General features: G+C 37.3%; 4 protein-coding genes across 4 annotated transcripts in view; 3 read left to right on the top strand and 1 right to left on the bottom strand.

The window, feature by feature from the left end:
* LOC126942233 (zinc finger protein 675) overlaps positions 1-26672 on the bottom strand; it is a 328161-nt gene that overhangs the window by 199087 nt on the left and 102402 nt on the right. The gene's annotated exons all lie outside the window — the stretch shown is intronic.
* On the top strand, positions 1063-26672 carry LOC126942229 (zinc finger protein 726). Its single transcript, XM_050769584.1, has 4 exons — positions 1063-1153; positions 6080-6206; positions 6688-6783; positions 23011-26672. The coding sequence occupies exons 1-4, from the start codon at positions 1151-1153 to the stop codon at positions 24633-24635; spliced, it is 1851 nt and encodes a 616-aa protein (XP_050625541.1). The 5' UTR covers positions 1063-1150; the 3' UTR covers positions 24636-26672.
* The window catches only part of ZNF91 (zinc finger protein 91), a 227612-nt gene continuing 202075 nt past the window's right edge, over positions 1136-26672 (top strand). Inside the window, exon 1 of the mRNA XM_050769481.1 lies at positions 1136-1153. Coding sequence (XP_050625438.1) covers positions 1151-1153 — 3 coding nt within the window. The 5' untranslated portion in view covers positions 1136-1150. The remainder of the gene's footprint in view (positions 1154-26672) is intronic.
* The window catches only part of LOC126942223 (zinc finger protein 724), a 715842-nt gene continuing 690307 nt past the window's right edge, over positions 1138-26672 (top strand). The window contains exon 1 of the mRNA XM_050769576.1: positions 1138-1153. Within this exon, the coding sequence (XP_050625533.1) occupies positions 1151-1153 (3 nt within the window). The 5' untranslated portion in view covers positions 1138-1150. The remainder of the gene's footprint in view (positions 1154-26672) is intronic.

Below are 26672 nucleotides of genomic sequence, written 5' to 3'. Positions count from 1 at the left end.
TTTGGAACTCAAAGTTATGAACGACCTTCACCATACCAACACTGTCTGACTGAGTTTCTCTCTACCCTGAATGCAAGAGAGCCCGATGGTTAGGCAGAAATATTATCGCCCCTAATCAGCCTGAAAAAGTTACAGAAGACGAATCTTAATCTCTCTGCAACACTTAGGATTAAGGGTCCGCTTGTAAAAGAAGGGGAAAAAATGTCAGAATCATTTGAACCAGAGCGACTCCATTTTGAGAGAGAACTAGGAAAATGACGCTGAGACTTGCTGGGCTGCATTCTCAGCAAACTAGGCATTCCTAGCCTCTAGATGTTTATGGTTAAAGAAACGAATTAATAATGTTGACTAAGCAGAACCAGATGGAGGAATGCCCAGATATTCCAACATCTGGGGAATAAAGGCATTCCTAATTTTGCTTTAAGAATAATATCGAGTTGGCCAGGCGTGGTGGCTCACGCCTGTAATCCCAGCATTTTGAGAGGTCAAGGCGGGTGGATCTCCTGAGGTCAGAAGTTCGAAACCAGCCTGGTTAACGTGGTGAAACCCCATCTCTACCACAAAAACAAAAATCAGTCGGGTGTCATGGTATGCACCTGTAGTCCCAGCTACTCTGGAGGCTGAGGCAGAAGAATCGCTTGATCCCTGAAGGCGAAGGTTGCAGTGAGCCGAGATCGTCCCATTGCACTCCAGCCTGGGCAACAAGAGCGAAACTTTGTCTCAAAAAAAAAAAAAAAAAAAAAAATTATTCACACATTCAATACATTGAAAAAAAGAGACAGCAAAGAAGAGACAGAATTTTTCCGTGCTCTGGGATGGGCCTGGTTAAGCTCAGGGAGGAAGCCCCGCCCGAAAAGGCTGAAGCTTAGGCTGTCAATCTTTCTTCATTCAGCTCAACGTCTGATGACATCTTCTGTCACTCGGGGCCTTAGAAGGCGGGGTCTTAAACGTTATCCAAACAGAGACGCTGTCCTGGGAACTGTCCAATCAGGCATACAGCTGGAGCGAACAGGGCGGCTTCCGGGATTTGGCGGGGCCTTTGTCTCTAACTGAAGCGGGAGCTTCAGGTCTTCTCCTCACTACTTTGTGTCTTCTGGTTTTAGGGGCGCAGCCTCTGTGGCCCTGTGACCTGCCCCCTGGAAGCCTAGAAATGGTGAGAGTGCCGGGTCTGACATCCCGAGAGAGGGAAGGGGGCTGGCTGGAACCGTTGGGAAGCGGCTGTGGCGGGACTCAGGCCTCCCCTCAATCAGCTATACAATCTGCGCCCCGAGTTCTCCTTCAGCTCGGCCTCCGCCCCCTTCAGCCATGAGATGGCGGCGGCGCTGACAGGCGGGCTCTGGGCGTCCTGTCTCTTCCCTGCGCAGTGACTGTGCCCTGGCCTGGAGCCCTCTCTGCGCAGCTCTGCACCAGTAGCCCCGCGTCTCTCTCAGATTGTGCAGGGACCACGGGAGAAAGGTCAGGGCAGAATCCTGACTCGGGGTGCGGGTTCATCAATGGGAAGAGCTTTGATCCGCGGGGTTTTCAGGCCATTTTTTTTCCTATTAAAAATTTATGAGCGTCACTGCAAAAACATTAAATAATTTAATCGAAGTGTGATTCAAAAATTTTAGAGCACCTTGCTGTGGTTTGTAATTTGTAATCCATGGAAGGAAAGGCTTTTAAAAGTTTCATGATAAAGAAAACCAAATTCCATAATTGGCTAGGTACAGTTATGTAGATTTTGTTGTTGTTTTGTTGTTGTTGTTGTTTTGTTTTCTCTCTCTGTTGCCCAGGCCGAAGTGCAGTTGTGTGATCTCGGCTCACTGCAACCTCCGCTCCCCGGGTTCAAGAGATTTTTCTGCCTCAGCCTCCCTAGTAGTTGGGACTACAGGGGCCCGCCACCACATTTGGCAATTTTTTTTTTTTTTTTTTTTTTTTTTAAGCAGCAGAGATGGGGGGGTTTCACCGTGTTGGTCAGGCTGGTCTCGAACTCCTGACCTCAGGTGATCCACCCACCTTGGCCTTCCAAAGTTTTGGGATTACAGGCATGAGCCACTGTGCCCGTCCTAGTTTCTTAATTTTTACAATCAAGGTGGAAATATCCTGGTTGTGTAATCAGGGCTTAATTGGCAGTTTATAGTTGGTTAAGCCTGGATTTTGTTTCTGCCAATGTAGTAATTTATCAAAAAATGCTCTTCAGTTTAGATTTTTTTTTTTTTAGAAGTAGAAATCCAGGAAATAGAGCCACCTAAATCTAATTTCCTGCCAATTAATGATTTTCACACTCCACAGGGGACTGATTTTTCCCTGAATTTTTCACTAGTGTCCCAAGCAGGGCCTCAAGTCTGCCCCTCATCCCCTATTCCTCCAGCCTGACTGGCTTGCAGTAAGATACTAAATTTTCAGTTTCGTGACATTGCCAAATGCCAGTTTCTCCTCCCTAAATAACTTTATCAACTATTTGTCCTTTAGTGTACATATTGATACCTATTTTAATGAATAATTTTTTTTTTTTTTTTTAATATTTGAGACAGAGCCTTACTCTGTTACCCAGGCTGGAGTGCAGTGGCATGATCTAGGCTCACTGCAGCCTCCGCCTCCTGGGCTCAAATGGTTCTCTTGTCTCAGTCTCCCAAGTAGCTGGAATTATAGATGCCTGGCACCATGCTTGGCTAATTTTTGTATTTTTAGTAGAGACGGGGTTTCATTATGCTGGCCAGGCTGGTCTCAAACTTCTGGCTTCAAGTGATCCACCCTCCTCAGCCTCCCAAAGAGCTGGGATTATCCATGTGAGCTACCGTGCCTGGTGAATTAATTATTTTTTGACAAAGCATTTGATGGCACATTTAAAGAGATTTTATTTTATTTTTTGGTAAATATTTCCTATGAAAATAAAGCAAAGAATAATCTGACACTATTGTAAACTATCTCTGTGTATTTTTTTCTTTTATTTTCCCTAGTCACATATATCTTATCAGGATGTTTTTGGGTCAAGATTTTTTTTTTTTTTGGAAAGTTTATAGGGTGATATGTCTTCAGTCACCCTTCAGTTTTTGCTTGGACCTGGGTTTCAGTACTGCATGGTGATAAACAATGATACCCACTGTGGCTATGTCTGCTAGAGCGTCTAGTGAATATCAGCTACTGGGTCATATTCTCTCATAGGACAACCTGAGGTATTGAGTGTAGCTTCTCAAGTGTGCAGATGGATGCCTTGGGGCTAAGAGGTATTTTCTGGTGCACTTTTGTTTTTTTAAAAAAACTTAATTCCTTGAGACATTAATATTGTCTTCACCCAACCCAACTTTCATTTCTTGGAGACACATTGCTGGTCAGCCAGTAGATACAAGCATTGAGGAGAAAAATAATTTCTGCGTCCCGGATTCCTTTAGGGGTCAGAAAAATAGCGCAAGAAAAATAGTAAAAAATTTCTAGAAAAAAAATCAGCATTCCAAAAGACCAAAAAACCACCAAAAACCAAAAAACTGACTCCATTGTGGTGGTGTAAGAACTTGCGGTGTAAAATGCGCCTGAGGCACTCACTGGGGCATAGTTCAGAGTCTCCTGAGAGGGGTTATTGAGCACATAAGTGAGAAGGATGGGATGGGACAATAAACTAATCGAATGGCCTGACTTGACACACGGGTAAGACGTGCCTTGAAAGGATTTGTTCACTTATTTTGACCTAAGGTTTATGTATTTTTTTAAGGCAGAGTTTCCCTCTGTCACCCAGGCTGGAGCAAAGTGGTGCCATCTCTGCTCACTGCAACCTCCAAATCCCCACTTCGGGTGATTCTCATGCTTCAGTCTCCCAAGTAGCTGAGATTACAGGTGTGGACCACCATATCCAGCTAGTTTTTCTATTTTTAGTAGAGATGGAGTTTCACCACGCTAGCCAGGCTGGTGTCAAACTTCTGGCCTCAAGTGACTCACCTTCCTTGGCCTCCTGAAGTGCTGTGATTACAGGCATGAGCCACTGTGCTCAGCTGACCTCAGTTTTTTAACTGTATATTGCATTTTATTAATAGAGCTGGAAAGGTAAGAAAATATTTACAAAGGGCATAAAAGGTGAGTTTCAAAAAAATTTCATAATTTATTTGTTGAAAACTGTTACTTTATCTTTCTCAGTGAGTTTAGAAATTTTCTCAAGCATGTGTTTTTATGGCTGAGTGATTTAATACAGAATTCCATCTCACTTTTAGAATGGTAGAGCAAGGAAAAAAAGAAAAATCTCTCTTCAGTTTCGCTGTAGACAATGAATACATTTCCCAAAAAAATGTGGTAGATAATTGGTGAGTTACGTGTATTACTGAAAACTTCAGTTCCTTTTCTTAGCAGGATAAAATTTTGACAGTGAATATCTTTGTTCTACATCCTTTTTTTGTTTACTACATGATTTTTAATACAAATAATAATACATTTACTGCCTGAAAGGAATACATACTTTTGCTCTTCTTACTGAGGTATAAAATGTAAGCACCTTAAAATGTTCTTTGGTTATATGAACACTGTGCTTGAGTACTTTTGCTGAGTTTTTCTAACAGTTTTAGTTTCAAAAACGAAATTAATAACTCTAACATGGAAATTAAAGCTTAAGCTGCAGGAGGGTGCCCCTTGTAAGTCATAGGTCTGGTTGCCATGAGGAACAAAGCAAAGTAGGGGAGTTTTATTACCTCTAAAGCAGCTTGTCTTTCTTACTGTGTCCTGCCTCCGTTGGCTGGAGTTGGACGGCACCATCCGATTGGCTAAACCCAGTTGGCTAACTTGAAAAGTGCAGGAATGCGGTTATATCGGTGGGAAGGCAGGAAGATCAGTTTCAGCGGAAGTAGCCCTTGCGATGGGAGGAGTAATTCACAGAGTGTGTAGCAGATGGGGGATGTGAACTCCATAGATAAGAACTGGGGAAAAGGTTGTTTACCAGGGAAGGGGGAACGCAGAGAGTAAAGAAGTCGTCTCGTCTTGAAAGCAAGGAAAAAAAGGGCAAAGAAACTTAAGTAAGCTAAACTTTTGAAGAAGAATTTCTTACAGTATTCAACATCTATGCATTCATTACACGATTAAGAAAATGCTCATTTAAACAGGATGGCATTTATTACCCAGGAAGTTATGAAAAAACTATCAGCAGATACCTGCTTATTAGGGTGCTAAAGAAAGACTACTTAAAATCACTATTAAAAATTGTAGAACATGGAAGATATCTGTATCTTGGACTTTCCATAAAAATGATATTTTCTTATGGTTAAATTCAGACTGTAATTTACTTTCGTGGGGGCAATATCTCAGTAGTGATGCTGTGTCCTGGGTGCATCAGCACACTATAGAAACTTGTCCAGGTGCAGTTGATGTTAATAACTCACTTAATAAGCTCTCACAGATTTTTTCTGTATGGAGTTATTTTTCTCTTCATCATTAAGTATCTTTATGCCTCCGATGTGCATAAACCATCACATTTAATTGGCAGCTGCCAGTTTTTTTTAGGTATTCTTTGCATTATCTTTTGTTGGTAAATGAAAGCTCTCATCTTTGTTTACAGACCAGAAAAACTGGAAAAAAACAGACTCTTCCACTTATTGGATATTTGACAAAATAGTCTTTTGGGGCCAAAACATTTGCATTACTAGTGAGCTTGATAGGGATTCAGTAACTCAGACTTTATTTCAGATCTCCTGAAAAAATAATCTGCATTAACGAGATATCCAGTTTATTGTACACATTTAAATTTGAGTGGTACCTTCTAACTCAACATGTTTATTTTGTCTGAAAAATATAAACAGCTATGTCTTTTTCATCTGAAAAATATACACAGCTCATTCTGTATTATGTAAATACAGCACTCAAAAATGTACATGTTAGTACATTTTTACACTTTATCATTCAGACAAGTATCATATATACACTGATGTGGATATTATGCCACTCTCTCAGAGTTAGAGAATACATTAGAAAACGTTTGTGTTTTGACAATTATTTTATTGGATAATTTCAGTCCCTCTTATAAGTTAGAATCAGTTCTGTTCACTTTCTGATTTTACCTTGAGTCAAATGAAAAATTCTGCCCATAGCCACTTTGTAAATATTTGTGTTTGTGTGTGTTTTCCAGGGACTGTTGACATTTAGGGATGTGGCCATAGAATTCTCTCTGGAGGAGTGGCAGTGCCTGGACACTGCACAGAAGAATTTATATAGGAATGTGATGTTAGAGAACTACAGAAACCTGGCTTTCCTGGGTGAGGATAACTTTAATACAAAATTTTTAATATAAACTAAAGCTTTTATTTTTCTTTCGTAGTGTTTTCTGGTAATTTATGCTTTCATATTTCTGTTTTCAAGAAAATCCTGGGGATTTGTCTGTTTAGAAAAAATTTCTTCAAGATGTTTCATCTTAACCTGAACTTTCCTCATTCCTGTGCTGATCTGTGCTCTTCACTTTAGATTAGTGGTAATTTCAGAAGCTTAGTGGCATAAAATATTGTTATTCACAGCTAAAAATCTCAGCGCCATTACCAATTTTTGATTCAGTAGTACCAGGCAGTGAAATTAAGAACCTACACAATTAAAATATTCTCTAAATATTTAAAAATGTCTGTTATAAATTAGTATATGATATAAATTTATTAGAATATTCTATTATATCCCTTTTACTTTGCACATTACTTGGTAATTGGAGAATATGAGCAAGATTCATGTTAATTATTTTTAATAAAACAGGTGTTGCTGTCTCTAAGCCAGACCTCATCATCTGTCTGGAGAAAGACAAAGAGCCCTGGAATATGAAGCGCCATGAGATGGTGGATGAACCACCAGGTAGGTGAGAGTAAATACAACAGATGACATGGATGAGAGGTCTAACGTCAAGAAGAAAGCCAGTCTTTAAAGTGATTTGGAAAGCTGCGTTCCAAAGGAAATAAGTTTCTGGGAAGCCTGAAATTAAAAAAAAATTATACTCTCACATAGGGGCATCTTCTGCTTATGCTTATAAAATCTCAAAGAATTCTACTTTCCCTTCAATGATCTTCCTTAACGTTTACAGTGACAGCCAAAGTACTGTTCATGGCATATAAAAGAACATGCAATCTGACTTTTTCTTGTTTTTGTGGACAGATAGATATCTGCGTAATTTTGAGACACTCTATGTTAATTTTTTTTTTTTTTTTAAATGGAGTTTTGCTTTTGTGGCCCAAGCTGGAGTGCAATGGCATGATCTCGGCGCAGTGCAACCTCTGCTTCCCGGGTTCGAGTGATTCTCCTGCCTCAGGCTCCTGAGTAGCTGGGGTTGCGGGTGCACGCCACCACACCTGGCTAATTTTTCGTATTTCTAGTAGAGACGGAGTTTCATCATGTTGGCCAGGCTGGTCTCAAACTCCTGACCTCAGGTGATCCACTCACCTCAGCCTCCCAAAATGCTGGGATTACAGGCGGGAGCCACCGTGCCTGGCCTAAACTATTTTTTAAATTCTCTTTTTGCATGAGAGTAGTGGTTTCTGTTTCATTGGGTTTTTTGTTTGTTTGTTTGTTTTTCGGCTCATTTCATCCTGTTTTTTTCTTTCTTTCTTTTTTTTTTTTTTGTTTATTTAATATGACCAATTTTACTTCCTGCAGAAAGGGGACACTCGCCAGCAGTTTTGCCACGAGAGTACACTGAACAAAGGAAACAGGGTCATTTATAACCTGACATGTTCACTTTACTGCTGTGTCCGGTTTCCATTGGCTGCAACGGGCATCCTGTTTTCATTACTATAGTCTTGAAATATAGTTTGGGCTGGGTGTGGTGGCTCACACCTGTAATCCCAGCATTTTGGGAGGCCAAGGCAGGTGAATCACGAGGTCACGAATTTGAGACCAGCCTGGCCAACATGGTGAAAGCTCATCTATACTAAAAATAAAAAAAATTAGCTGGGCGCCTGGTGGGTGCCTGTAATCCCAGCTACTCTGGAGGCAGAGGCAGGAGAATCGCTTGAACCTGGGAGGCGGAGGTTGCAGTGAGCCGAGATCGTGCCACTGCACTCCAGCCTGGGTGACAGAGCAAGACTCTCTCTCTCTCTCTATATATATGTATAGTTTAAAATTATAAAGTATAATGTCCTTTGCTTTGTTATTTTTCCTCAAGATTGCTTTGGCTATTCAAAATTTATTGTAGTTTCATGTACATTTTAGGATTATATTTTTCATTACTGTGGAAAAAAAACTGGAATTTTGATACAGAGTTTATTGAATCTAGAGATCACCTTAGATAATATGGCAGTTTCACAATCCTTATTCTTTCAATAGAAATAAAATAGTTTTAAATTTATTTGTGTCCTCTCCAATTTTTTTTATTGATACATCTTTCACTTAAAAGACTTATGAGCTCCTTGGTTATATTTGCTCTAAAATTGATTATTTTATTGCTATTGTAAATAAGAATGTTTTTACTCTATTTTATCAGAGATGGTTTTAAGTGTATGGAATGATAACATAATTGTATGTTAATTTCATATTTTGCTAATCAACTGAGTGTATTCATTAGTTTAAACAAATTTTAATGTACTTTTTTATATATAAGATTACATAATTACAAACAGCAACGTTTTACTTACTGGTTTTCAATTTCAGTGATTAAATTTTCCTTTTGACTATTTCTTTCACATACTTTCAGTGCTATGTTAAAATAGAAGCACTGACAGCAAGAAACAATAGTTTTGCATTGGTGTCTGTAAATTTGAAGGAGCAAACACCTCTTCAGGATTTTATAAACTGGTTTCAGAAACTAAAAATCTGTTTTTGTTGTACCCCCAGGGTGATAGAATGCCCTCTGGGCTTGTAGTGAAGAGGGGTTGTAGCTTGGTTTTAAGTCTGCTGGGTTTGCACAAGAGTTCACTTTTAGTTGTCTGCTTAAATTGGGTTTGGATAGTTGTAATTCTCATTTAAATTTTAGACAGAGCGAATATCCTTCAGGACTTTGCTCTGCTGGGCAGACCCAAGGGCAGGTTTCTGCAGTCAGGTCTGTATATGGTGTTTTTTATATCAGGATGTAGATGAGCATGGCTTTCACCCAGTACAAGAGAGGATTTTCCCAGGTCACTTTGGATTTCTGCATAGGCAGAACTGGCCATGAACTGTGGCTAGGGGAGCTGGAACTGGAGGCATGAAACTGCTTCAGGGACCACAGTGAAGGCCAAGGTCTGAGGCCTGCCATCATGGCTATAAATGGAGGTTTTCCTCCAGGCCTCTGGGAGGGCAGCCCCCCTGCCCTGCTCCCCACTGCTGGCCCCCAAGACTGTGGCTGTGAAGAGTTTGGGCTGGTTACAGAATTAAGTTTAAAATTCTCCGTGGAACCAAGTTAGGTGGAGCACTTTCTTGTCTGTAGCCAAAAACAGTAGTTTGCATGTAGTTTGCAGCCCGAATGGGGGCCTGCCTTCTAAACAGAATTACCTTGAATCTTGGGCTTTAGCAGAGTTTCACAACCCCTTTCCTGGATCTGAGAGCTCTCTTAAAGGCACTTTTTCTTTTAGATGAGGTCTTGCTACATAATCCAGGCAAATCTTAATATTTTGACCTCAAGCAATTCTTCAACTGTAATGTACCATATAGTTTTCATTACAGGTGTGAACCATGATGCCTCGTTCTCTCATAAAAGCATTTTTGTGAGGAATGGGTGACACATTTTCTTGCTGTCAGGGGATAAGCAAATAGGTCACCTTTTATTTTTTTATCTTACTAATGTCACTCTCCATATAAATTTTTACATTCTGTTTTCTACTTCAAATGTGTCTGTAATTTTACATTCTGACATTTAGGGCAATATTCTAGAATTTGCATGTTGTTCCTGAATTAAATTAGATAATTAATATGCAGGCAGGCAAAAAGGAATTATAGAATTTTCAACGACTTTTGTCAGCCTATATCTAAATAATAACATAATTTATTCCCCAAATATTTGTTTTATATATGAGGCTCTGACCATATTCTGCTAAATATATATATAATTTAGCAACGTAAGGCTATTCTTTGCTTCTAAACTTGGATTACAGTAGTTTTATTTTGTGTAAAAATAGCATATGTTTAAAACATAAAAATGGACACTAGTTTCTTTTAAATGCTTAAATCTATTAAAAGTTTCTCATTACCACCTCCTATTTACGATTGTACTGCATTTTCTCTGAAATTTTATTACCATACAATACATGCCAGTAATTTTAAATGCCTGCCTTCCATGAATGCACAGTTACAGTCAAACACTGCAGTTATCTAGACAAATTATCTGTTAATGTACATAAATGTTGCCAACTAGATGTAATGAGTAAACATTTCTGTTATTGTGTTGCAGTTCTATATTAGTATTTTTTGTAATGTAGTGTAAGTTTCCTAACGTCAGTTTATTGTGCCTACTGCTTTTACTTATATATTATGTTCTGTATACTTTAATTTAATGCGGAGTTTAATTAAAAGATAAATGAGCCATGTCTATCACAATCAAATTATATATATGTGTGTGTGTTTATATCTACAAATATGACCCCAATTTTGGTTATACCTTATATATTCTTTCTTAGCTCTTTTTTTTTTTTTTTTTTTCCTTTGAGAGGAAGTTTTACTCTTGTTGCCAAGGCAGGAGTGTAATGCACGATCTCAACTCACCGTAGTCTCTGCCTCCCGGGTTCAAGTGATTCTCCTGTCTCAGTCTCCTGAGTAGCTGGGATTACAGGCATGTGTCACCACACCCAGCCAATTTTGTATATATCTTTTTTAGTAGAGATGGTATTTCTCCATGTTGCTCAGTCTGGTCTCGAACTTCTGACCTCAGGCGAAATGCCCACTGTGACCTCTGAAAGTGCTGGAATTACAGGCATGAGCCACTTTGCCTGGCCTCTTAGCTCATTTTCAATGTTGGTTTTGTCTTGTCTAAGGGAGTAGCCTTGGAAATAGCCTTATTTTCACCATGTATTTAATGATGAATATGTATTTCCTTTGTGTGAGAATAATTCTTTTGTGATTTGAAGGTAATTTTTAAAAAAGATTTGTAATCCTGTATCGTCGCCAGTTTTTAAAAAAATTATTGTTTTAAAAACACATAACAGGCCGGGCGCGGTGGCTCACGCCTGTAATCCCAGCACTTTGGGAGGCCGAGGCGGGCGGATCACAAGGTCAGGAGATCGAGACCACGGTGAAACCCCGTCTCTACTAAAAATACAAAAAATTAGCCGGGCGCGGTTGTGGGCGCCTGTAGTCCCAGCTACTCGGGAGGCTGAGGCAGGAGAATGGCGTGAACCCGGGAGGCGGAGCTTGCAGTGAGCCGAGATCGCGCCACTGCACTCCAGCCTGGGCGACAGAGCGAGACTCCGTCTCAAAAAAAAAAAACACATAACATATAATTTAGCTTCTTCAATCTATTTAAATGTACATGTCAGGGCCAGGCATGGTGGTGGCTCACATCTGTAAAACCAGGAATCTGAGAGGCCGCGACAGGAGGATTGCTTGAGCTCAAAAGATTGAGACCAACCAAATATGGAGACACTCTCTCTACAAATATTTTTTTCTAAGAAATAGCAAGGCATGGTGGTGTGCACCTGTGGTCCCAGCTACTTGAGAGTTTGAGGGTCAGGATTACTTGACCCTGGGAGCGTGAGGCTGCAGTGAGCCATAACTGTCCCATTGTACTCAAACTTGGGTGACAGATTAAGACCCTGTCTTAAATATAAATATATATATATATATTCTTATTTCAGGCATGTCATGTATATTCACATTGTTATGCAAAAGACTTCTTGAAATTTTACATCTTGTAAAACTAAAACTCAATATCCATTAAATAACATTTACCCATTTTGTACTCTCTTTAGCCCTTGAGAAACACCCTTCCACTTTCTGTTTTTACAAGTGTGACTATCTTATATATTTCGTATAAGTGAAATCATAACATCTATCATTTCGTTAATGGTTTATTTCAGTTGGCATAATATTCTCAGAGTGTATCTTTAAATGTGACAAGATTTTTTTTCAAGGCTGAATAATATTCCATTGTATCAAATATGTCTTCAAGGTCCTATGTTAGATATTTTAGATATAGAAACATAAATGGAATCACTGGATTTAATAATTTATTAATTATTTGAAGTACATTTATAATATTATAAAATAATGGGTGTATCCTTGTTTTCCACCGACAATCAACCCAACTTTTGTATTTTTAGTAGAGACAGGGTTTCACCATGTTGGTCAAGCTGGTCTCAAACTCCTGACCTCGGAATTCTCCCACCTCGGCCTCCCAAAGTGCTGGGATTACAGGCTTGAGCCACCACGCCCGGCCAAGGGTTTCATTTTTATTGTGTCATCAACAGATTTGGTGTTTTCAAAAAATTGTTACTGGCAATTTAAATGAGTGTGAGGGGATTTTGTTTTTCATTATGATGTTTATGCATTTCTCTGGAAATTAGTTTTGAGTGTCCTTTCAAATGTTTTGATGAAAATTTATTTCAATTTGTCTATTTCTAAATAAAGTTATTCAACTTTATTGTTCAGTTTTTTTTTTTGGGAGACGAAGTCTTGCTCTGTCACCCAGGCTGAAGTGCAATGGTGAGATCTCCGCTCCCTGCAACCCCCGCCTTCCGAATTCAAGCGATTCTCCCACCTCAGCCTCATGAGTAGCTGAAATAACAGGTGCGTGCCACCACGCCTGGCTAATTTTTATATTTTTAGTAGAGACGGAGTTTCACCATGTTGGTCAGGACGGTCTGGAACACCTGACCTCGTGATCCGCCTGCCCCTGCCTTTCAATGTGCTGGGATTACAGGTGTGAGCCACCGCACCCAGCTATTGTTCAGTTTTAAAAGTTGTTTGTAGTTTTTGAATATTGACTCCTATCACATGTAATTTGTAAATATTTTCACCCATTTTCTAGGAGGCATTATCCCTCTTTTAAATATTTATATGTGCAGAAATGTTGAAGTGTAGTGTAGTTAAATTTTTTGTTTTTTTCTTTGATGCTCATGCATTTAATTTTGTATCTAAGAAAATGGTGCCAAGACTAATGTCGTGTTTTCCCTATATATTTTAAAGAGATTAAGAAGTTATCCAGTCAGGCGTGGTGGCTCATGCCTGTAATCCCAGCGCTTTGAGAGACTGAGGTGGGCAGATCATAAGACAGGAGTTCGAGACAATCCTGGCCAACATGGTGAAACCCCGTCTCTACTAAAAATACAAAAAAATTAGCCAAGCGTGGTGGTGTGCATGTAATCCCAGCAACTCTGGAGGTTGAGGCGGGAGAATCACTTGAACCCAGGAGGCAGAGGTTGCAGTGAGCTGAGACCACGCCACTGCACTCCAGCCTGGGCTGCACTCCAGCCTGGGCTGCACTCCAGCCTGGGCAACAGAGCGAGACTCTGTCTCCAAAAAAAAATGTTAATCTTCCTACGTCTAATTAAAAGATTTTTCACATATGATATAGGTCAATAATCGACCTTCATTTTATCAGTATGGATATTCAGCTTTCAACATAATTTTTTGAAAAGATTATCTTTTTTCTGTTGTGTGCTCATATCAGTTTTGTGGGAGATTATTTGGCCTTATACAGAAGGGTTCATTTCTGGGCTCTCTATTCTGTTCTTTCATCTTTGTGTCAGTACCACGTTGTTTTTGTTATTGTTGCTTTTAGTATGTTTCAAAATCAGAAAATGTAATGTCTCTTTGTTGTTTTTTATGGGTGTTTGGCTGTAGTTCATAATAAAATTTTAACATTTGAAACAGTATTTCCTTAAAAAACTCCTATCTGGATTTATATAAAAATTGCTATTGTTATTTTTTGAGATGGAGTCTCGCTCTGTCGCCCAGGCTGGAGTGCAGTGATGAGATCTCAGCTCACTGCAACCTCCGCCTGCCAGGTTCAAGCAATTCTTCTCTCTCAACCTCCAGTGTAGCTGGGATTACATGCCGAGCTAATTTTTTTGTATTTTTAGTAGAGATGGGGTTTCACTGTGGTGCCCAGGCTGGTTTCGAATTCCTGAGTTCAGGCAATCCACCTGCCTCAGCCTCCCAAAGTGCTAGGATTACAGACGTGAGCCAATTCACCCAGCCATAAAAATTATATTGAATGTGTCTACCGCTGTAGGTTGTATTGACATTTTGAAAAATTAATGTTTTTTTGATTCCTGAGCAAACATATGTTGAAGAGTATGTTTTATTTTCATATATTTTTGGATTTTTTTTAATTTTACTTTTAATTTCTAGTTTAATTCAGTTTTGATCAGACAACACAAAGTGTAATTTTGGTCTTCTTAAATTTATTTGTTATTGTTGTTGTGTTTGTTGTGGTTTTTGTTAGGAGACAGCATCTTACTCTGTCACCCAGGCCAGAGTGTACTGCCATGATTTTGGCTCACTGCAGCCTCAGCCTACCAGGTTCAAGTGATCTTTCCACCTCAGTGTCTCATGTAGTTGGGACTACAAACATGAAGTACCATGTCTGAGTAATTCTTTGATTGTAGGAATAGAGTCTCACCATGTTGCCCAGGCTGGCCTCAAACTTCTGACTCCAAGTAATCCTCCCACCTTGGTCTCTCTAAGTGTTGGGATTATAGGCATGAGCTACACCACCAAGCTGGCATTCTTAAATTTAGTAAAACTTAATATGTGTCCTAACATAATACACCAGGTGCAAATAAGAATATCATGTATTCTCTTGCTTTTGACTGGAAAGTTTTGTACTCATCTGTTAAACCTAATTGGTCTATAATATGGTTTTGATGTTCATGTCCTCCAAACCTTATGATTAAATGTAATTTTTAATGTTGGATGTGAGACCTGGTGGGAGGTGTTTGGGTCATGGGGGCAAAGTCCTCATAAATAGCTTGGCACCGTCCTCTCAGTAATCAAAATGTTTACACTCCATTAATTCAAATGAAAGCAGGTTTATTAGAAGAACCTGGCTCCTTCATCTCATACTTGCTTTGTCTCTCATCATGTAATATGTACAGTTACTCTTCATCTTCAACCATGACTCTAAGTTTGGTGACAGTCTCACCAGAAGCAGATGCTGGCACACACTTTTTCTACAGTCTGCTAAATTGTGAGCCAAATAAATATTATTTCTTTATAAGTTATCCACTGTCCGATATTCATCTATATGCAAAATAATTGATACAGTCTATAACGTTGCCTAGATTTTCTGTTTTCTTATTTTTTGTTTAATATGAATTTTCTATTATGGAAAATGGGGTCTTGATGTCTACAATTATTATTTTGCTATGTATTTCTTGCTTTACTTTTGTCAATATTTGCTTTATATATTTTGGAACCCTGATACACATACACATACAGATAGATAGATAGATAGATACATAGATAGATAGATATAATAGTTATATATTTGTGATAAATCAACCTATATTACCAATATATACTATCAATGTTTGTCTCACGTTAGCACTTGACTTAAAACATGTCTAATACCTAACTGTAGTTACTATTTTCATAAAATACAGGTTTTTTTTCACTATGTAATTTTCAGCCTATTTAACTCAATGCTAAAATGAGTCCCTTGTAGGTGGCATATTGTTTCCTTTTTCTTAAGCCACTAAAGCATTTTATTTTTTCTTTTTATAATTTCATTTATTTACTTGTTTATTCATTTATTTTTGAGATAGGTCCCACTCTGTCAACCAGGCTGGTTTGCAGTGTGGTGATCATGGCTCACAGCAGCCTCAACCTCTCAAACTCAGAAGATTCTCTCGTTTCAGCCTCTCAGGTAGTTGGGTTACAAGTGTGTAGCATCACACTCAGCTGGTTTTTTTGTATTTATGGTTGAGATGGAGTTTTGCCGCATTGCCGAGGCTAGTCTCAAATTTCTGAGATCCAGTGATCAGCCCACCTTAACCTCCCAAAGTCCTGAGATTACATTTGTTTCTATTAAGTAGTTTAATTAATTTATATTTAAAATTATTTATTAAAAATGAAGTTACTACTTTTATTGTTATTGTTTTACGTGTTCCTCAGTGGTAGTTTTTTATATGTTGGTTTATTGCCTTAAATTTCATTTTAATTGTGTAGTGATGTGCTTCAATTGTTTTTTATATCTCATTTTGCATAGTTTCTATAAATATTATCTTCATAATCATCTTGTGTATTAGTCAGTTTTTATGCTGTTGATAAAGACATACCTGAGATTGGGCAATTTAGAAAAGAAAGCAGTTTATTGGACTTACAGTTTTGTGTGACTGGGGAGACCTCACAATCATGGTGGAAGGTGAAAGGCATGTCTCACCTGGTGGCAGACGAGAGAGAGCTTGTGCAGGAAAACTCTGCCTTATAAAGCCTTCAGATTTCATGAGACTTATTCACTATCATGAGACCAGCACAGAAGAGACCTGCCTCCATGATTCAATTACCTTCCACCACGTCCCTCCTACAACATGTGGGAATTAAAGATGTGTCTTGGGTTGCGATATGGCCAAACCGTATCATCTTTAAAAATGGAGTTTACATGAAACATCTCAAAATTAAAACAGTATATTTCTATCTCATGACAACTTCGATTGAATATAAAGGTTATACCTCTATATTTTTCAGTTTGTCATTAATATTAAAAATTATTTCATATTGTGTATTTATTAACATTCATGCAGGTTTTTATTTTGTTTTAAATATTCTACAGAATAGCTTTAAGAGTTATATGCATCATCTTTATGATAGTAAAAGTTTCTATATTTGTCTGTATATTTACATTTAATAGAGAGCTTTATGTTATATATGGTTTTATGATGCTGTCCAGTAGTATTTTATTTTTAAACAAAATTGACTCATTATAACAATTCTTATTGCTATATGTAGAGTCTCACTGTATTACTCAGGCTGACCTGAAACTCCTGGCCTCTAGTGTTCTGACAGCCTTGGCCTCCTAAAACTGTAAAATTACCGGCATGAGCCACAGTGCCTGGCCACCATGTACCATTTTTTTTGGTAGGACTGTGCTACTGGTGAACACCCTCATCTTTTATTTTGGTTTTTTTTATTTTCATCTTTTAAAGAGAAATAACTTTAAATCAAATACTATTGGTTAGAAATATTTTTTCCTTTTATTACATCAAAATTTGGGAAGTTCTCACCCTTTTATATCTTCATGTAATCTCTATGTTATTTTTTTTCCATATTCTTCTTCTTCTGAGATTTTCTTAGTTAATATATTGATACAGTTGATAGTATCTAATAACTTTTACATTCCATGTTTTAATTTTGTTTTGGAATTTTATATTTTTCTGTTACATATTTTAGGGTATGCCATCACACATCCGTTAATTGTGTTTTGATTTTTTAGTATATATTATAATTGTGCATGCCAATATTTAACTTTATACAATTATACAATTTAAGACATTGTGGGGCAAAATTATATATGAATTAGCCATATGTCTTTTTCTAATAGAATTATCTCTATCTATCTGTTTGTTTGCCTGTATAAATGTTATCCTTGTATTTTTTTAATAACATGTATATTTGTTGTGTAAGTTTGTTGTGAATGTTTTTCTAATCCTGTGTAGATGAGAAGTCATAAAATTCTTGTAATTTCAACATCCTATTTATTTGTGAATCTATATAATTTTTTGAGGTAGAAACACTTGGATTTGAGTATAATTTAAAACAATCATAATTCTGTATCTCTTTTAGGTATTATTGTTTATTTTTACTTGTCCAAAAAACACAACAAAATTTACCACAAAATATTTTAAATATTCAGTTTAGTCATAATAGTTACCTTGACATTGTCATGCAACATATTGCTAAAATGTTTTTCTCTTGCAAAGCTAAATCTTCATACATATTAAACAACTACCAATTTTTCCTTCTTTTTTTCTTTTTTGAGATGGAGTCTTGCTCTGTCAATCCTTGCTGGAGTGCAATGGTGCTATCTCAGCTCACTGTAACCTCCACCTCCCATGTTCAAGCAATTTTAGTGCCTCAGCGTTTTGAGTAGCTGGGATGACAGGTGCCCACCGCCATGGTTGGCTAATTTTTACATTTTTAGTAGATGGGGTTTCGCCATGTTGGCCAGGCTGGTTTCAAACCCCTGACCTTAGGTGATACACCCGCCTCGGCCTCCCAAAGTGCTGGGATTACAGATGTAAGCCACCATGCCTGGCCCCAGTTTTTTCTGTTTTATGGCACTTTGCAAAAACCACTCTGTTCTTTGTTTCTAAGAGTGTAACTCCTTCATATATCTCATACAATCTCTGTCTTTTTGTGGCTGGCTCATTTCATTTTGCATAATGCTGTCAAGATTTATATTTATAGTTCGTAGAATATTTCCTGCTTTTTGAATACTGAGTTATATTCTAGAATTTGGTTTTTTTTTTTTTTTTTAGACAGAGTTTCACTCTTGTTGCCCAGGCTGCAGTGAGTGCAATGGCACAGTCTCGGCTCACCGCAACCTCTGCATCCCAGGTTCAAGCGATTCTACTGCCTCAGCCCTCCAAGTACCTGGGATTACAGGCATGTGCCTCCACACCCGGCTAATTTTGTATTTTTAGTAGAGATGGCGTTTCTCCACGTTGGTCAGGCTGGCCTCGATCTCCTCATCTCAGGTGATCTGCCTGCCTCAGCCTCACAAAGTGCTGGGATTACAGGTATGAGCCGCTGTGCCTGGCCTCAGAATTTTTATATTTCAAATTATATCTACTGAATTATTTAGTGAAAGAAATTTGCATTGCTTTCACCTATTAGCTTACAGTAACAATGCCGCTATAATTAGGAGTATGTAAATGACTCCTTATATGATAATCTATGTAAAAGTTTATATACGTGCTGCATTCTATTTTATAGTCTACTTATTTACCTTTATGTTCGTACCAAATTGTTTTAATTCTGTAGCTTTGTAGCGTGTTTTGAATTAAGAACTTTAATGCCTCCAGCATTTTTTTTTTTTAAGTTTCCTGGGTACTTTATTGTCTCTTGAGCTTCTATATACTTTTGGGGTTGCTGTTTCTGTTTCTTCAAAAATGCAATGAGGAATTTGGAAAACATTGCATTAAATATGTAGATTGCATTGAGCAGGATGGACCTCTTCACAATTTAACTATTTCAATCTCTGCATAAGAGCACACTCAGTAATGTGTTGTTTAATTTCTGTGTATTTGTAAATTTTTCAGTTTTTTTCTCTTGTCGTTGTACACTCATTCCATTTTGGTCATAGAAAGTAGTTCATAAAATTTTACTTTTAAACATTTTGAAGGCTGGGTGCCATGGTTCACACCTGTATTCACAGCAGTTTGGGAGGCCGAGGCAGGTGGATCACCTGAGGTTGGGAGTTTGAGACAGCCTGACCAACATGGAGAAACCCTGTCTCTACTAAAAATACAAAATTAGCCAGGCGTGGTTGCGCATGCCTATAATCCCAGCTACTCGGGAGGCTGAGGCAGGAGAATAGCTTGAACCTGGGAGGCAGAGGTTGTGGTGAGCCTAGATCGTGCCATTGCACTCCAGCCTGGGCAACAAGAGCAAAACTCCATCTCAAAATAAATAAATAAATAAAAATAAAAATTTTGGTAAGATTTCCTTTTTGGCGTAAGATGCAGTCTATCAAGGAAAACATATGAGCTATTGAGAAGGGTGTGTATTCTGATGTTGTTAAGGAGTGTTCTCCATAGCTTTGTTTGGAGTAATTGTTTTATACAACCTTTAAGTAGTCTGTTCCCTTGTTAACGTTCTTTCTTGTTTTAGTTTTTGTTACAGAAAGTGTATTATTAAAATATCTTCATCTAATTATATTGCTTTCTTTGTGTTGCTTCCTTTCTACTAATTTGCTTTATGTATTTGGAACCCTAATGTGAGACACACACACACATACACACACACACACACACACACACACACACACACAGATTTCTCATAGGTTTCCAGTGAATTAATCTATGTTTTTTGATGTCCTTCTTTGTTTCTTTGGAGTTTCGATGTCAAGTATATTTTATAAAATATTATGCTTTTTGACTTAAGATGTAGCTTGTGTATGATTATTTTTACTGTTTCTGCTCTCATTTGATTAATTTTTGCATGGAATGTCTACTTCCACCCTGCCACTTCCAATCTTTTTTAATCATTAGATTTATTTTATTTATTTTGTTTTTTTGAAACAGAGTTTCACTCTTTTACCCGGGCGGGAGTGCAGTGGCGTGATCTCCGCTTACTGCAACCTCCGCCTTCCGGTTTCAAGTGACTTTCTGCTTTAGTCTTTCGAATAACTAAGATTTCAGGTGCCTGCCACGACACCTTGCTAATTTTTGTATTTTTAATAGAGACGGGCTTTCACCATGTTGGCCAGGCTGGTCTTGAACCCTTGACCTTGTCATCCATCTTTCTCAACCTCCCTAAGTGCTGGGATTACAGACGTGAGCGACTGCACCCGGCCTTAAAATTAGATCTCAACTGACTCTTGTAGAAAGGCAAAATGTATCTTGCCTTTTTAAAATGTTTTAATAAATCTATTTATTGAAAATATGTCTCAATTTAAAAGTTAATTTTCTATATATTTAAATAATTTTCTGAAAGAAACTTTATTTTATTAAGCATTTTATTTGATTTTTACGTCTGTGTCTCTCATTTATTCTTATTCCATTGTTGTCTTTTTGAAGATTGTATTTATATGCTTTCATTGTTTTCTTTTCTCTTTTTTTTTTTCCTCTTTTTGAGGTGGAGTTTCACTCTTGTTGTCCAAGTTGGAGTGCAATGGCGTGATCTCAGCTCACCACAACCTCTGCCTCCCGGATTCAAGTGATTCTTTTGCCTCAGCCTCCCGAGTAGCTAGTATGACAGGCATGCGCCACCACACCTGGCTAATTTTGTATTTTTAGTAGAGACAGCGTTTCTCCATGTTGATCAGGCTGGTCTTGAACTCCTGACCTCGGGTGATCCACTCACCTCGGCCTCCCAAAGTGCTATAATTACACGTGTGAGACACTGCACCCAGCCTCTTTTGTGAATTTATAGAAATATTTTTGTGGTACCTTGGGCATTACATATAACCTCTAAAAGATACAACAATTTATTTTAATCTGGCAAAAAATAAATAAATAAACTTAAGTTGCATACAAATTTTTTTTTTTTTTTTTTTTTGAGATATAGTCTCACTCTCTCACCCAGGCTGGAATACAGTGGTGTATCTCAGCTTACTACAATCTTTGCCTCCCAGGTTGAAGTGATTCTTCTGCCTGAGCCTCCTGAGTAGCTGGGAATACAAGCATGTGCCACTATGCCTGGCTGATTTTTCCTTTTTTAGTATAGACGGGGTTTCACCATGTTGGCCAAGGTGGTCTCAATCTCTTGACCTCATGATCCACCCGCCTCGACCTCCCAAAGTGCTGGGATTACAGGCATGAGCAATTACACCCAGCCTGTTTTGTGTATTTATACAAATATTTTTGTGGTACATTGGTGATTACATATAACGTGTAAAAAATACAATAATATATTTTAATCTGGCAAAAAAAAAAAAACTTAAGCTGTATACAAAAATTCTTTTTTATTACATCATCTCTAAAACTTGTCATTTATGTTGCTATTTATATCTTTTATATTGTATATTCATTAACAGATGTTTATAATGATTTCTCTGCTTTTATCTTTCAAATTTCAGAGAATAATTAAAAATGTTTTCTGCACCACTAGGATAATGCTAAGAAATTCTACTTTTGTGTATTTGCATATATATTTGTTGAGCTTCTTTTTTTGTTTGTTTGTTTGAGACAGAGTCTGCCTCTGTTGCCCAGGCTGGAGTACAGTGGCACGTTCTTGGCTCAGTACAAGCTCAGCCTCCCAGGTTCATGCCATTCTCATGCCTCAGCCTCCAGAGTAGCTGGGATTGCAGGCACCCACCACCACGCCCGGCTAATTTTTTCTATTGTTTTAGTAGCGATGGGGTTTCACCATGTTAGCCAGGATGGTCTCGATCTCCTGACCTCATGATCCGCCTGTCTTGGCCTACCAAAGTGTTGGGATTACAGGCGTGAGCCACCGCCCCCCAGCCAAAACCTCAACGGAGCTCCTTTATTTTTACATCTTTTTTTTCTAACTTTTAGGATCTTTTAGTTTCCTTTTGTATTTTTTACATCCACAGTTTCTGTCTTTTTTTGAAATGTTAAATATTTTTGTTCTCGTCCTCATTTTTCTGATTTTCCATACTTGTCTCTGTTCTTGTTTTAATCAGTATTCAATTTATTAACAATTCTTAAAATTAATGTATAAATCTTAGTTTTTTATATTTCAGAAAATTTTATGCTATTTTTGATGGGATGATACTGCCCTATTTTGTATATATTATAAGCTTTCAGTTTTTTACATTAAAAAAACTACCTGTCAAAATTTTTATAATGTAGCTCCTGGCATAGTCTGAAAACAATTATCTTGGCTCGTGATTATGGGAGTTTTTCAGACATATTCTTAGGACCTGTGTTGCCTGAAATTTTGTGTTTATTTTTTAGTTAGAGTTTATTCATGTTACTTTGTAGGAGTCAGTAATCACTTGCTACACTTGTTCCTTTTCTGTGGCACTGCAGTCTGGCTGCTGCTGGAACATTTTTCTTTGATCTCAGCAGACTGAAACTCTCATTCCAAAGTATACCACCATTTCTGTCAGCACTTTATGTCATGAGAGACAGAAACCAGTGTCAGGAAAAGCCCCTAAAAGCCAGAAATGACAATGAATGTGCCAGTATCTTACCTTTCTTTTAAAACAGAAATCAAGAGTTTGCAATTTACTTCTAAAGGCACTATGTTATAGTGGGAAGCAGGAAAAGCTGTGTTGGGTTAATTTAGACTTTTCTTTTTCTTCTATGTGGTTTTTTGCATTGTGCTCATCTGGAACACTGCACACACTTAACTGATTTATAAATTTCCCACAGATGTATTTTGGTTTGTATGTTTTTCTTACATTTAAATGTCTGTGAAAGAATTAGGGTCTGTGGTATTTTTGCAAAACCATCTTGTTTATGTAGGTTGTATAATTTTATAGGTAAGATTTTTAAACTATATTTATATAGTAAGTGGAGTAAATTATTTTAATTTTCTTTTTTCCAGGTATATGTCCTCATTTTGCTCAAGACATTTGGCCAGAGCAGGGCATGGAAGATTCTTTTCAAAAAGTAATACTAAGAAGATTTGAAAAATGTGGACATGAGAACTTACAGTTAAGAAAAGGTTGTAAAAGTGTGGATGAGTGTAAGGTACACAAAGAAGGCTATAATGTACTTAACCAGTGTTTCACAACTACCCAGGGCAAAGTATCTCAATGTGGTAAATATATGAAAGTCTTTTATAAATTTATAAATTTAAACAGATATAAGATAAGACATACTAGAAAGAAACCTTTCAAATGTAAAAATTGTGTCAAATCATTTTGCATGCTTTCACACAAAACCCACCATAAAAGCATTTATACTACAGAGAAGCCATACAAATGTAAAGAATGTGGAAAAACCTTTAATTGGTCCTCAACCCTTACTAATCATAAGAAGCCTCATACTGAAGAAAAGCCCTACAAATGTGAAGAATATGGCAGAGCTTTTAATCGATCCTCAAATTATGCTACACATAAGATAACTCATACTGCAGAGAAACCTTACAAGTGTGAAGAATGTGGCAAAGCATTTAGCCAATCCTCCACACTAACCATACATAAGAGGATACACACTGGAGAGAAACCCTGCAAATGTGAAGAATGTGGTAAAGCATTTAGCCAACCCTCAGCCCTAACCATACATAAGAGGATGCACATTGGAGAGAAACCCTACAAATGTGAAGAATGTGGCAAAGCATTTATATGGTCCTCAACCCTAACTAGACATAAGAGGCTGCACACGGGAGAGAAACCCTACAAATGTGAAGAATGTGCCAAAGCTTTTAGACAGTTCGGACACCTTACTACACACAGGATAATTCATACTGGAGAGAAACCCTACAAATGTGAAGAATGTGGTAAGGCATTTATATGGCCCTCAACCCTAAGTAAACATAAAAGGATTCACACTGGAGAGAAACCCTTCAAATGTGAAGAATGTGGCAAAGCTTTTCATCGATCCTCAAATCTTACTAAACATAAGATAATTCATACTGGAGAGAAGCCTTACAAGTGTGAAGAATGTGGCAAAGCATTTATATGGTCCTCAAACCTTACTGAACATAAGAAAATTCATACTAGAGAGAAACCCTACAAATGTGAAGAATGTGGTAAAGCATTTAGCCGATCCTCAGCCCTAACTACACATAAGAGAATGCACACTGGAGAGAAACCCTACACATGTGAAGAATGTGGCAAAGCTTTTAGCCAATCCTCAACCCTTACTGCACATAAGATAATTCATACTGGAGAGAAACCCTACAAATGTGAAGAATGTGGCAAAGCTTTTATATTGTCCTCAACCCTATCTAAACATAAGAGGATTCACACTGGAGAGAAACCCTACAAATGTGAAGAATGTGGCAAAGCTTTTAGTCAATCCTCAAATCTTAGTACACATAAGATAATTCATACCGGAGAGAAACCTTACAAGTGTGAAGAATGTGGCAAAGCGTTTAATCGATCCTCAAATCTTGCTACGCATAAGATAATTCATACTGGAGAGAAACCTTACAAGTGTGACGAATGTGGTAAATCATTTATCTGGTCCTCAACCCTTTTTAAGCATAAGAGAATTCATACTTGAGAGAAACCTTAAAAAGGGTAAAGCATGTGGGAAAGCATTTATAAGTTTCTCAACGCTTACTGAACATGAGATAATTCATACTAGAGAGAAACCTTACAAATATGAAGAATGTGGCAAAGCATGTATATGGTCCTCAATGCTAAACATAAGAGGATGCACACTGGAGAGAAACCCTACAAATGTGAAGAATGTGAAAAAGCTTTTAATCCTCAAATCTTACTAAACATTAGATAATTCACACTGGAGAGGAACCTTACAAGTGTGAAGAATGTGGGAAAGCTTTTAATCAATTCTCAAATCTTACTACACATAAGATAATTCATACTGCAAATAACCCCTACGAATGTGAAGAATGTGGCAAAGCATATGATCCTCACCCCTAAGTAGACGTAAGAGGATGCACACTGGAGAGAAACCTTAAAAATGTGAAAAATGTGGCAAAGCCTTTAAGCAGTCTTCAATCCTGAGTAACCATAAGAGAATTCAAACTGGAGAGAAACCCTGCAAATCTGAAGAAATGTGGGAAATCTTTTAACCTGTCTTCAACCTTTTTTAAACGTAAGATAATTTCATACTGGAGTAAAACCCTACAAATGTGAAGAATGTGGCAAAGTGTTTTTCTAGTCCTCAGCCCTAACTAAACATAAAAAAATTCATGCTGGACAGCAACCCTACAAATGGGAAAAAATTGGCAAAGCCTTTAACCAGTCCTTACATCTCACTACAGATAAGATAACTCATATTGGAGAGAAATCTTACAAGTGTGAATAATATGGAAAGCCTAAAAAAGTCCTCAATTCTTAACAGATATAAGATTATTCATACTGAAGACAAACTGCAGATCTGAAAGATGTGCCAATGCTTTTGACAGCACCTCAAACTTTTCTAAACAAAGAAAATCATGCTCCTGACAAATCCTAGAAATGTGAAGAATGTGACAAAGACTTTAAATGATTGTCAACAATTGATTGTGGGTAAGATAATTCATACTGGAAAAAACTACCACTGTGAACAATGTGGCCAAGCTTCTAACCAATGCTTACAGCTTATTGCACCAGAAAGCGTTTATATTTGAAAACAAATGTACAAATATAGACAAAGTAAAAAAACCATTAATACCTGCTCACATCTTACTCAAAATCAAAGAGTTCATACTAAATAAAAGCATTAAAAGTCTAATTACCATCAAAAGATAAGAACGTATGTCTTTAAAGTGCAGAAGAGTATTTATTTTGAAAAAGCATTACAAATATGAAGAGGGTTGTAATACCTTTACTTGTATCACAGAGCTTATTGTACACATTTTGTACTACAGGAAAACCCTGAGGGAGTTATTAAAATTTTGTTCAGTATCAAGGAGTTTATATTGAAGAAAACCCTACAAATATGCTGAATTTGGAAAAACATTTTTTCAAAAACTACAAATTATAAAACACCAAAGAGTTCATACTAAAATATATTTTTGCAGATGCATTAAATATGAAAGATGTTCAATCCAAAATTAAGTCTATGTAAATATCAGGGAATAATTCACGGTAGAAATATCTAGGGCACTCAAACTTTAGACATTACACTAAATCAGAGTGCTGAGTGTAGGAAATAATACAAACTAAAGTTTGTGTAAGCATTAATTGTGTATAACTTTAAAAGAAGTAGAATTTTTTTGGAGAGTTATAATTACATTCAAAGTATACTTTTTTTTTGAAAATACAGAATTTTTTAAAAGCGAATAATAATGGAGTTAAACTCTTAAATTACTTCATGCTGTTTCACCATTCCTAGTGTATTCACATGCGAAAACGTGACTAATTGTTGCTGCATAAAAGATATGAGAGATTCTTTTTTATTAGGTAGGTATTATTTGTGACCTTTTCTATGGAAAGGTAAGGACCTTAAAATGTAAGATACATGATGAAAATTTAAGTAAAGAGGCTCTTTGGGTTAACATAATATTGAGTTATGCATGAGGTAGGTGTTCAGAGTAATATTTTTCTGCATCATTATGAAAGAAAAGCTTTCTTATTTAGTTAACATTAA

This window comes from Macaca thibetana, chromosome 19 (genome assembly GCF_024542745.1).
Source record: "Macaca thibetana thibetana isolate TM-01 chromosome 19, ASM2454274v1, whole genome shotgun sequence".
Classification (NCBI taxonomy): domain Eukaryota; kingdom Metazoa; phylum Chordata; class Mammalia; order Primates; family Cercopithecidae; genus Macaca; species Macaca thibetana.
This window is presented reverse-complemented; position numbering and strand designations above follow the sequence as displayed.